A 13,037-nucleotide genomic window follows, 5' to 3' on the forward strand; every position below is an offset into this window, starting at 1 on the left:
TTTTTTTTTAAACAGTTGAGATTTATAAAATAAAATCAAAAATATTATTTCAAAAAATTACATAAAATCCTCTAAAAACAGTACTTAATAAATCCTAAAAAAATAAAAAAAGACTAATTATTAAATCCTAAAAAATGAAAATAAAAGTAGTTAATAATTCTTAAAAAATTACAAAGTTCTATAAATATTAAAGTGGGAAACCCACTTAAATTATGGATTCTCGTCGTGCCTCCACTCGATCTTTGCGATCTCCATTCGATCATCGTAGCTTAGGTCCCCCGCAGAGACACGATCAAAAATAATTTTAAACCGATCCAGCTTCGGTCTTAGTTCGCGCCACTTGTGTTGGCACGCGTTTAGTTTTGTGTGAGAGTTGGTTGAAGAATTTTGTAAAAAATCTAAAGATGGGGGGGGGGGGTAATTTATAGGTAAAATTATGTAAGGTTTTTTGAAAATAAAAATAATTTTTACCATTAAACTGCCAAGCCAAACGGCTATGGCCAACGACTATGTAAAACGGTCAAAAATGAAGGTCCAATCATGGCTAGCCACATCACCCCGCCACCCCGCCCCACGCCAGGCTCCACAGTGACGCCAAAAGGGCAACGCCAACACCAAGGCTGGTTCGGAGTGGCTTAGCCAGCATTGGTTGGCTTCCCCCACCCAAGTAACACCACCACTCCCTGCGGTCTAACAATCCCTGCAGCCTTGGTTTTAAAAAGAAAACAAATTAATGGTGCCGCTTGTTTATGTACTTTTGGGTTAAAATTGGGATCTGTAGGAGGCTTATATGTAAAAACAATCTAGGGGATGAAAACACTTGTTTATGTAGTTGTGCGTAAAAATTGGGATCAGTGATTGCTTGCTATGTCGGGAACAGAATTTGAGGCTTTATGTACGCCATGTACAGGGCTGTACGCAGCGTACATAACCTGTCTGAATTAATATGGTTGAGTTTTGAGGTTTTGGTGTTATAGATTGGTGAATTTTGGGTTTGTTGTTATAAACTAATGTCTGGTTCGAACATTATACGAGAATCTCTCTGTAGCTCATCAAAGAAAGTACAACAAAAGGTTAGACGAAGTTGCGAGAAACAACTCCTTTGGTGAGGCAAGCAACTCCTTTGCAAGTTCCCAACAAAATAGGTACAATGCTCCTCGACACAGCTCCTAAGTACCGTCATAGGGCTCTCTTGGAACCGGTTCGGTTGTAAAGTATGAAAAAACCCAAACTGCAACGAAGTCGTTCAACGACTTCTAGAAAGAAGGAGACACGGGATGATCATGGGTTTCCATTAATCGTGGGGGACGAGAACTTGTTAACCATCAAAAGGTTTAAGCCATAGATTCCACCGGTGTTACACCGTTAAATCTCGTGTATACAAGATGTGAGGCTAGACAGTCATTGTGGGTTTCGGTTTGCGACTGTCGGGTTAGGTTTTGGGGAACACCTATGGCCCCATGTTCGAAAGGATCTTGTAAAGGAGATTGATCAAAACATATCTACATGGTAGCGTATTTTCGAAACATGGGCAAAGTACATTTCAACCGGCTACGTAGGAGCCTAACTTTGCATTCAGTGGAAGCTTGTCTCTATAATCACCGGATGGAAATACCCCACGCAGGGCTTGTCTCTATAATCACTTTTTTTGAAAAACTCAATTTAGTTTCATATAATATCTCATTTTTTCCCTTGATTTTGAAGCAAATCACTCGATTCATTCGATTCAATCGCTGATAAGTATTTCTAGCATTCAAATTTCATCAAAGAGAAAATTTTGAATTGCATTTTTTATGATCTGGGTTTCGTCAGTGAGAAAATTTCATCAATGATAAGTGTTTCGATTGCAATGACCAAATCGTTTCGTCATTCAAATCGGCTTCGATCTATGTAAGAAAATCTTGAATTGCATTTTTACGATCTGGGTTTTTGAATTGAGTAATTGCGTTTTACAAAGGAATAAAAAACATTTTTTTTTTAATTTTCAGTCCATTGCGTTTTAGTAACAACACATTTTATTGTGTTTTTAGTCCATTGCGTTTTAGAAAAAAAAAAAAAAAAAAAAAAAAAACACTTTCTTTTGTGTTTTTGTCCATTGCGTTTTAGAAAAAAAAACACTTCCTTTTGTGTTTTTGTCTATTGCGTTTTAGGAAAAAAAACACATTTTTATATGTTTTTAGTCCATTGCGTTTTAGAAAAAAAAAAACACTTTCTTTTGTATTTTTTTGTTTATTGCGTTTTAGGTAAAACACATTTTTATGTGTTTGTTGTCTATTGCGTTTTAGATAAAAACACATTTTTATGTGTTTTTAGTTCATTGCGTTTAAAAAAAAAACATTTTCTTTTGTGTTTTTAATCCATTGCGTTTTAGAAAAAAAAAACACACTTTCTTTTGTGTTTTTTGTCCATTGCGTTTTAGAAAGAATATTTTCTTTTGTGTTTTTAATCTATTGCGTTTTAGAAAAAAAAACATTTTTTTGTGTTTTTTGTCCATTACGTTTTAGGCATCTGGGTTATCGAAAACTTTTTTTTTTCAAAAGTATAGCAATAATGTGCTCGTTTTAAAGATAAAAAACGTTCGTTTCTATGGTGCAATTTTCAAAAAAAAAAATAATGTTGTATGAAAAAATTATTAACGTTTTAAAAATGGGGAAATTGGAGGAGAGAATAACTATTGACTTAAATGAACTAGAATACCTTAATATTAATCCACACGTCTTCTTCTTTTTGTTCAATCTTACTCATTTAATCTTAGTCTTGATTAGTTAATAGATAGTCAGGATTACTTTATAGTCTTCCTACCAAAATAAACTTCTTAATATATCCTGACCATATCTATCTACTATAATAAAAGAAACCAAGTTTTGAACACGTGTCATTCATTGAAGGTATCTTCAAATCTACAGTTTTCTTATATTAATTAAATAAATAAATAATAAATTAATATTAAATCTTATCCTACTTTAATAAAATATTATCCTCAAATCTAAATTGTTAATTTAATATATTTTTAAAACAAATACCTCTCTTTCCTACTTATCTTATATTAAATATATAAATAATAAATTAATATTAAATGTTATTCTAATTTTATAAAAAAATATTTTTTTTTATTATTTGGTATACAAAATTATATTTATTCAACTCGTGTAAAACGCAGGATATGGTTGTTGTTGTTGTTGTTATTTTCTATAAATATAAATTTTTTAATTATTTACTATAGAAAGTTACATTTATATAACCCGTGTAATACACGAAGTTTTTAAAGATATATCTTTTTTATCATTTTCTATGTAAAATTAGATTTATTCAACACGTGTAATACACAAGGTTTTTTAAGGATATAATTTTTTTATTATTTTGGTAGATTTTTCAACCCGACTATACATGGGTTTTTTTCAAAAATATGACGTTTTTCATATTTAATATACAAAATTACATTTATTTAATCTGTGTATAGACATGGTTTTTAAAGATATTACTCTTTTTTAGATCTATTCAACACATGTAATATACCGGGTCTTTAAGGATGTAATTTTTTATTATTTGGTAGATTTATTCAACCCGATTATACACGGGTTTTTTAAAGATACGACGTTTTTAGTACTTAGTATACAAAATTACATTTATTTAATTTGTATGGTTTTCAAAGATATAACTTTTTTTATTATTTGATATATAAAATTACATTTATTTAACCCGTACAATATACGGGGTTGATAAAGATATAACTTTTTATTATTTAATATATAAAATTACATTTATTCAACCCGTGTAATACACGGGGTTCTAACCTAGTTAACTAATATAATATTATTATAATAGTGAAATATTAAAATCAGAAGAAGAGATATATATAATATATATAATATTAAATATTAGGAGAAGTGATTTGATTTTGAATAATTTATTATTAAGGATAATGCTAATGATATTCGTTTATTAATTATTGAAAATTAAAATATATAAATAAAATTATGAAGTTGAAGGAATAGATACTTTTTCTTCTTATAATTTCATTTCACACTAATTTTTATTTTAACTTGTAATATTTACTTTTTTTAAAGAATCTTAAATACGAATCTACCTTTCTGTTTTGGACATTCCGTATTAAAAATCAGTTCTTTCAAAAAAAAAAAAAAAAGAAGAGTTTTTTCCTGTGTAATTGGAAAAATTATTTACCTAAGTGGGTACTTTAAAAAAATATTTACAAAAATAGGTGTTTTTGAAAAACTTACTTTTTCTCACTCCTAATCTTATTGGGTAAAGTAATTATATTTAAAACAATTTTTCTTAACAAGAGTTAAAAAAAATAAGTTTCTAATAAAACTAAAAACATACTGTTGGATCATGAAATTTTATGAAAAGTTTTTTAATTTCTTTTTAATATAAACGTTTTCCTTTGCTTTTATTAAAGGGTTTTTATAAATAAAAACTTTATATTCTTTCATAAATATTCTATAAGTTTTCTTACAAATACTTTTTTTAACAGATTTTCAAAAAAAATTATATCTAACTTTTAAATACATTTATAAATAATTTAGAATATATACTTTTCAAGACAATTTTATGAAATAGCACGATCAAATAATATGAATTACAAATGGTTGATTTAATATCATCTTTTAGCTTTCATAACTGCTAAAGCTATATCATATTTTTATTTTTTAAATTTCTAAGAACATCATCTTTTATCTTTCTTTAATTGCTAACTATATCATATTTTTATTTTTGTAAAACTAAGATGTATCTTTTATTATGTAAAGTACTGAATTTTTTTTAAAAAATAATTAAATTATTAGAGATAAGGGTTTGAATATGTGATAAGACACAAACCTAACGGAAAATTCGCAAGTTTGGTTTATTATATTAGCTAACTGGTCAGTTTCGTGTCAGTCCGACTACTGACTAGTTCGTAGGTTGACTTGTTTAACCAATTTTTTTATTTGACTTATTGATATGTGTTTTATGTCAAAAATTTACTTGGTTGATTCTGTTTCGCGCCGAAAACATGACCCTTTAACACCCATAAATTGAATGATATGTGTAACAATTTAAAATGACTAATGACAAACACTTATAAAAAATATTGTTATGTAAGTTCAAAAAAATATTTAAGAAAGAATAAAGACACCGTTCTTGAGAAGTAATTATAGGAAATATGAATATTAATAAAATAATTCAAATAAGATTTAAAAACTTTTTCAAACTCTTACGACATGTTTTTTATTGAACTATAATTTTTTCCTTTAACTCATGTTAAATAACATGTTTTTCAGAAAGAAAATTAGTTTACTCGATAACATTAGGAATGAGAAAAAGTTAGTTTAAAAAAAAACATTTTGATAAATATTTTTCAAAATACCCATTTAGATAAATAATTTTTTCAACTACACCCTTTTAGGAAAAAACTCCAAAAAAGAAATTGCTATGAAATAAATATAAGATTTTACAAAATAAAATAAGTACTTCAATTATTTCAACACATGCTTTTACCAAAGCCTTATTCATTATTAAAAACAACACCATTCACACAGTTATACCCTAAAGATATCGACTCATTCACGAGCCACGACCACCAGTTGCTTCCCAACATTTCTGCCAGAGAACAGCCCAACCAAAGCCGCAGGTGCGCTCTCGAGCCCTTCCACAACGTCTTCTATATAACAAATCTTCCCTTGTTTTATCAAAGGTAATACCGTTTCCATATACTTCGGATACATGTGATAGTGATCACCTATAATAAAACCTTGAATGCGCAGACGTTTTGTTACCACTAAGAACAGGTTGCGCACCCCCTCTCCTTCCTCTAGATTGTATTGTGAGATCATCCCGCAAGCTGCAATCCGACCATTTAATCTCATGTTTGAGAGTACCGCCTCCAACATCTTCCCCCCGACGTTCTCAAAGTATATATCGATACCATTAGGAAAACACCTGACATTGTTATATAAAAAAAAAAAAACTAATCTAAGTAATAGCGTCCCTATATTTTGAATAGGTCGATCCTAAATTAAAAACACAGCTGAAAACGAAACGGATCGAAAGTGGCCCAAAGACGCGCAACTTATTTAAAAGAGTTAATTACTGTTTTCGTCCCTGTGGTTTGTCAAAAATCACTATTTCAGTCCATTAGTTTAAAAATTGCGATTTCAGTCCCTGTGGTTTCACTTTCGTAACTATTTCAGTCCACCTTGTAACCATTTCAGTCCCTGTACTTGACAGAATAATGGACTGAAATGGTTACAAAAGTGAAACCACAGGGACTGAAATGGTTACGAAAGTGAAACCACAGGGACTGAAATCACAATTTTAAACTAATGGACTGAAATAGTGATTTTTGACAAACCACAGGGACGAAAACAGTAATTAACTCTATTTAAAAAAAAAAAAAAACTGGATTATTTTCTTAAAAATAATATTATTTTTCTAAATGTTGTCAACAAAAACGGACAAAAAGTGGTGTCCAGTCTGACCCAACATGTACCAAAAATTATCGTTCGACCCGTCCATTTTGCCACCTCTAGATTCTGACATGCTAACCTCTTTAGAGCTGCAGTTAGATCTTGCTCTTCCTTGTAGTTGAAAGCCTCATCAAAACCATATTTATTCTTCAAAAGATCAACCTTGGGTGATGAAAAACAACACGAAAACAGATTGGAGAAATAACAGAACTGTTACGTTTGTGACATAAGATGAAAACATTTATGGTAATAAGCATTAAGCAGCAAGGAGTTAACCAACCTTTTCTTTTGTACCCGCACTCCCAACGACATAACATCCACACAGCTTTGCAAACTGTCCAACGAGCTGACCAACTGCACCCGCAGCTGCTGAAACATATACATACTCTCCTTTCTTTGGAGCACAGATCTCATAGAAACCAACATAAGCAGTCATACCAGCCATACCTACATAACAATCCGAAAGGTAAAAAAGAAATCAGAGATAGAATACATAAAACAGACTCATCTAACTAAGACCAGAAGGTATGGGGGCCGGCTGAGGCCCGGCTAGGACCGGCGCCGGTCCCCCACACCACCCCCCTGGGGCTCGGCTCGGCACAACCGGCACCCCACAGCCGGGGTAGCCGGTCCTCCCTTCTCCTTCCTTCTCTCACATATACCTATACATACATACATATATATACATAAAGGGGTTCATCCCCCACCCCCCTAGGTCCATCCCCTCCAAGCCGAGCCTACGTGGCGCTGACGTGGCGGCCCATCCCCTTGGGGATGAGGCTCTCCATACCCACTAGTCTAATAGTATATGAAACCAGCCATCCCTGCAGCTTGGGTCCTTTCATGTATGTATGTTCAGTTGTTCACACACATATATACACACACACACGAACAGTTGCAATTGTCACACATATATACATACATAAAGCTCCTTGTGTATTTTACAAGGGTAAGGTACGGTTGAAAGAAAATTTAAGCGGTAAACATACCAAGAAGGCCTGTATAATAGGATAGAGGCACGTCAGTATCTTCAATCTTGAATAGAGTCTCAGGCGCGTTGATAATGCTGTATTCCTCCCATCCAGTCATTCCCCAAACAAAGTCACCTTTCTTGAATTTTGAATGCCCCGAATCAAGAACTTTAGCTACTCCATATCCTGTTATAGGCTGCAAGATGGTAAAGATTACATCAAAACACAAGCTGTTAGTAAATTCATGTCCTTCAAATGCATGTTAGATTTAAATGGTGTGAGCAAAGTAATTACATAAACTGATGGCAGGTCCTGTGTTATGACAGAGAAACACAAACCCGACAGGAAAACCAACAACCCGAAATACTTGAGACGAGTTTTCAGGTATGAGATTAGTTATAAAAAAATTATTACATGATTGAGACGGGATGGCTATATGTGTATTAGCTTGATTACCCGAAATCTATCCCTATACATTTACCCGTTTCAAACATAGGGTTAAGTTATTGTACGTCTTCAAAGATACAAAATACCCTTAACGTGAGAATTGAAACAGGGGATTATATTTTTTTAAATTTTCTTTTATCTTATTAAACACATATTTTTGTGATTTTACACTAGTAGAGTGAGTAATTATGTAATTTCGTAGCATAATTATAATTACTCTACTATAAACACGAAAACTTTATGTTTACGTTTTGCAATTAAACGTCATTTTTTCCGATTAGAAAAAAAAAGTTCAAAAAAAAAATTAAAAACATAAAGCTTTTTATTTCTTATGTCATTTTTTTTATGTTAAAAGACACATTTGTATTTGACCTTTACATTCAAATATATTATATAATCTCAAAAAGAAGAATTAAGAGTAATTTATTTTTGTTAGTTGTTACCTAGATATTTATTGAAATTATTATTTTTTTTTGAATGGCAAATTTGGATCACTGACGGACCACTGGAGGATCATCGTGTCACCAGCGGAACCACCCGATCATATCCATCTCCACTAGGCATAATGCCTATACACTAATTCAGGAGGAAACCTAATAAATATGGGAAAACCCCTTGTGGGAATCGAACCCAGAACTTATTGGTCCTAAAGCTTTAGGGTGAAGGGGGTGCACACCTAATAGGTGAGTGCCCTCTCTTACGCCAAACCAATCCCCGTGTGCCACGTCAACTCCCCTCTTAAACTCCCCTAACACCCCCATTTGATGGCGCCACTCCCCTATTAGGTGAATTGGTTTTTAAAAAAAAAAAAAAAAAAAAAAAAGAAAGAAAATCATTGATTGGACCAAGTCTCCCTCTCTCCTCTCTCTCTCCTCCCTCTCTCCTCCCCCCTCTTCGGCACAACATCACCGCTTTCCACCCTCTCTCTCTTCACCGCCTTTGTTGGCGGCACAATACCGAAGCGGCAGGGGGGGTCCCCGATATCAAATCGGTGGGTGCCCCGCCCACCCTTATGCCACCCAAAGATACCACTAGGCTATAAAGCCATGGCTTTATTGAAATTATTAGAAATACAGAATTGTTACAAGTGTGTGGACAGGATTTCGGTAATTTCAAATCACACAAGCCATAATTGACCTTAAAATAATAACAATAATAATCTTGATCTTTTGTCAGGGAGAGACTAATTGGGTCGATGAAAACATTTGATTTCACAAATATAATAAAATAGTTCCGGAATTAAGGAATTATGGAAAGAACAAAAATGATAATTTGCCCAAACAGCAATATCACATCCAAACCCTAAGCACAAATCGTTGAATAAACAAAGTGTTAACAATAAATCGATGAAGATGAAGTTACCGACCGAACCAGGAGTAAAGGAATCAACGTAACTTCCTTTAGATTCGCTCATTCTACCACGCATGTACGGATCACACGACAGATAAAGGTTCTTCAGGAGGACGGCGTTGGAACCTTCTGGAAGCTTGAGGTTGATGGTGGAGGAAGTAATGAGGGGCATGTCGGATTCCTTAGGGAAGCCATTAACGTAATCCTTGAGTATAATCTGTTTGTTCTTCACTTGTTCCATTTGCTGTTGCTAGATCTCAGGCAGGGTGAGCGAGCGGTGGAGTTTAGTGGAGTGAAAAGAGTAAAGACGTGTGTATGTATGATGATTGAGTGGACGGCATGGACCTAACACGTGTGTATGATGATTGACCCATAATATGAATGTTCTGGAAACCTCAATCTGCCAGTTCACTCACCCCGGTGGGGAGTTAACCAAAAGTTTAGGGTGAGAGGGGCACTTCCCTCTTAGGCTATATGGTGTGGGGGTCATGATTGGGTCATGGTTTGCCACATAGGCCCATTATTCATGCCCTATACCACCCCCTCATTAAATCACGGTGGTTGGCGTGGATTAAACCACGGCAACCACGTCCCCCCTTTTTTCCATTATTCAGGTAAACCCTAACCCCAACATCAACAAGAACAATATGTATTTTTCATTCACGTCGCAGTCTTTTGATCGTAATCTGCGGTTTTGCTTTTTTCCAAAGGTACTTTTCCTATTATATGTATTTTTCTTTTGATCTTAATCGTAATATTTTAATTCACAGCAGCAATTTTTTATTTTAATTCACAATCGCAATCTTTTTATTGTAATATCTGCAAATTACATGCTTGTTTACTATGCTTGTTTACTGTGCATACAAAGTGACGATTTGAAAAAAAATTAATGAATAGCAGATATTTATGCTTCTTCCATTCAACCTCTAAAAAAATTAATGAATAGCAGATATGTGTGTTTACTGTGCTTCTCTTTTAATATGTTTCCGTATGTGTTCTAGGATTCGCTAATTTCTGATTCAAGCCCTAATTTGTTGCAAAATTGCTTAAACTAATGTAAATTAATGGTAACTTGCATCGTCTCTGGCTGATTGTCGCATACGAGTTTAGTTAATTTTTATGGAGGTATATGGAATTGAATTCGTATTTGAGTTGAGCTTTGAAGTTACAATCACTCTGGTTTTGTAATGCGACATTGACCGATTCAGAAGCTAAATTGATATCAGCTTTTGGATGTCTAATAAGTTGTGTTTTAGCTTCTGAGTTAATATGGATATTTATAATTTATTTAGTAGCCAAGTTGACACCAGTTTTCTTTGATTTCTTCTGTGCTTTAACTTTTAAGCACATTGATATAGTTCATTAATGCCAATGAATTAGTTGATTATGCATAGGTTTCGTTCCTTATAATATATATGACCTTGTTTCAGCTTAGAAAGTCATAGGGTTTGATATCTCACTTCAGTGGCGAAGCTTGACGTTTTCGACCTCGACGGGGAAAACGTCCTCGACGGGGGTCGAAAACGTATATACCCAAAAATTTCTATACGAAAACTATATATATAACACTACTGAGCGAAAAGTTCAGGGTGTCGGGCGCCTCTCGGCCCCTTCAAAGTTGCGCCATTGTCTCACTTCTTTGATCCACATTATATATGTATGCCCTGTACCTGTTCCATATAAAGTTTTATAGGAATCTTTTGATACAACAGCTTTGTGATGTTACTGTGAATCTTTTGAATGTGTAAGGTAATTTGGTTTTACCTAAAAGCATAAGTGCATATCATTTTCTAAACACAGTGATTTTCTTATTTTATCTTGTTGGTGCTTTTTTGTGTGTTTATGTAAGTGCATTATATTTCAATGAAAGATCAAAGTAATATTGTCATGCATGTATCATGTAGTTGCCTCAGTTGGTAAAGTGAGTCGGTTGCTAACTGGTCACATGGGTAAAGTTTTATACAGGTCCAAATGGATTGGAATTGTTATTTTAATAACCCGAGTTTGAGGATGAAATTATGGAGATTCCGGAATTGAAGCACCCAAATGGTAGAGAAAAAACAAAAAAGGACGCGGCGGCCAAAAATAAAGAGGCGTCGACAAAAAATGAAACTCCGGGTGAAACGAAGGTGGATAAGTTGATGAGCAAGTTCACCGTATTTAACGAAATACAAGCGGCAAGACTTAAGTTGAAAGAAAAAGAAATGCAACGAGACTACGCATAACCATCTTCGTTCGGATTTGATTGAACATGTTTGGCAATTTGGTCGGGTTAACAACAACGAGTAGTTTTTTTTCCTTAATTTATAATATGCAGTTTAAATTTGGATGTTATTTTTTTTATTAATTTGAGTGTTATGTAGTTTTATTACTAAAATTTATTTAATTTTATTTGTTGTTTATTTAAAATAAATAAAATATATTTCACACAAAAAAAAGGGTGGGTAGTGTTTTGGGTCATGACCACACCCTTAGGATAGTGATTTTGGATGGTGAATTAGAGGACGGTGACATAGCGCTGACGTGGAGGATCATGGTGGTCATGAGGGTCATGACCACACCCTATAGCCTTAGGGGAGTTCCCTCTCTTACACACACCCAATCAGGTTATGCCACGTCAACTCCCCTCTTAAACTCCCCTTACACCCTTAATTTGATGGCGCCACTCCACTCACACAATTATTTTTTTATAAAAAAAGAAGAAAAAAAATATGATTGGTGGAAAAAGAGTGGACCCACATTAACAACCAATCACCCCCCCCCCTCTCTCCTCTCTCTCTCCTCTCTCTCCTCTCTCTCATGCGGTAACTACACCCCGAGACCACTCACCGAATTCACTTCCCTCGTTGATGGCGGTGGTGTTCCCTCTAGGGGACTTGGGTCACCGCATGCCTCCCCGCATGGTGCCCCGTTCACCCTTAGGGACGGAAAGTCGTTGATTAAAATTTTTTTTTTCTATTGTTATGTTTCGGGTTATATATTTGATTCGGGTCGGATCAAACAATAATAAGTCCAAATAAAACTACATAATCTTCATTATTCAAATAAGATATTTTTACACATAAAAAACGCTAAATATTGTTTAACAAAAATAAAGACTAAATATTTATAATGATGCGAGATAAATGTTAAGCACCTGGAGAAAGAATTACAACCCAGCCCAACGATCTCTAAGATAAATGGTAAGTACCTTTAAGATAAAAAAGAACTCTCAGATTTGATTTATATATAAAGTAGTAACAAACTTTATTAAAGTTTATAAACAATTATAAAACTTACTAACAGCCCGTCCTTCACATTTTTTTAACTCAATATGAAAATATATATAACATTTTTGACAATAAACTTGGTAGGAGCAGGAGACTTTTAAACAAAATAATTGGTGAGAGCGGACCCATTTAATTTTAAAATTTTCGGACGAAAAATCAAAATATTACACTTCTAACTGAAAAATTCGAGAAGACAGGTACAGGACCCGGTCCTTAAAAGCTGCCCACTACACTCACCCGTGGAACCTGTTAAATCATTTCTATAAATAGATTTACATTAGGGTGAGGGGAATGGTTACCTATTTCAAATAGGTAAACTCACAATTCACCCAATCACATAGCGTCATGTCAAGTCACCTAATTTGTTTACCTAATGCTCAAAAACGTTGGCAGATTTATCTAATGGGGTTTAGGTAAACTATTTAAAAAAAATGTGTGATTGGTTGAGAAGGAATGGAGCCCACCACACACCCATCTCTCCCCCCCCCCCCCCCCCTTCCCTCCTTCTCCCCCAATCGGTAAAGCTTCACCGAAAA

At 33.9% G+C, this 13,037-nt stretch overlaps 1 protein-coding gene and 1 long non-coding RNA gene across 2 annotated transcripts; one reads left to right on the forward strand and one right to left on the reverse strand.

The window, feature by feature from the left end:
• Positions 1–5,414: 5,414 nt before the first annotated feature.
• On the reverse strand, positions 5,415–9,939 carry LOC110878529 (2-alkenal reductase (NADP(+)-dependent)). Its single transcript, XM_022126849.2, has 5 exons — positions 9,249–9,939; positions 7,454–7,631; positions 6,745–6,911; positions 6,544–6,626; positions 5,415–5,937 (listed from the first exon to the last, which is right to left on the reverse strand). Exons 1-5 carry the CDS (start codon positions 9,471–9,473, stop codon positions 5,559–5,561), a joined length of 1,032 nt encoding a protein of 343 aa, XP_021982541.1. The 5' UTR covers positions 9,474–9,939; the 3' UTR covers positions 5,415–5,558.
• LOC118480169 lies at positions 9,645–11,603 on the forward strand. The gene is made up of 2 exons (XR_004861806.1): positions 9,645–9,942; positions 11,188–11,603. It is a non-coding gene; the product is annotated as an uncharacterized LOC118480169 (long non-coding RNA).
• Positions 11,604–13,037: the final 1,434 nt, after the last annotated feature.

The sequence above is a fragment of the Helianthus annuus genome, chromosome 1, assembly GCF_002127325.2.
Source record: "Helianthus annuus cultivar XRQ/B chromosome 1, HanXRQr2.0-SUNRISE, whole genome shotgun sequence".
In the NCBI taxonomy this organism is placed as follows: domain Eukaryota; kingdom Viridiplantae; phylum Streptophyta; class Magnoliopsida; order Asterales; family Asteraceae; genus Helianthus; species Helianthus annuus.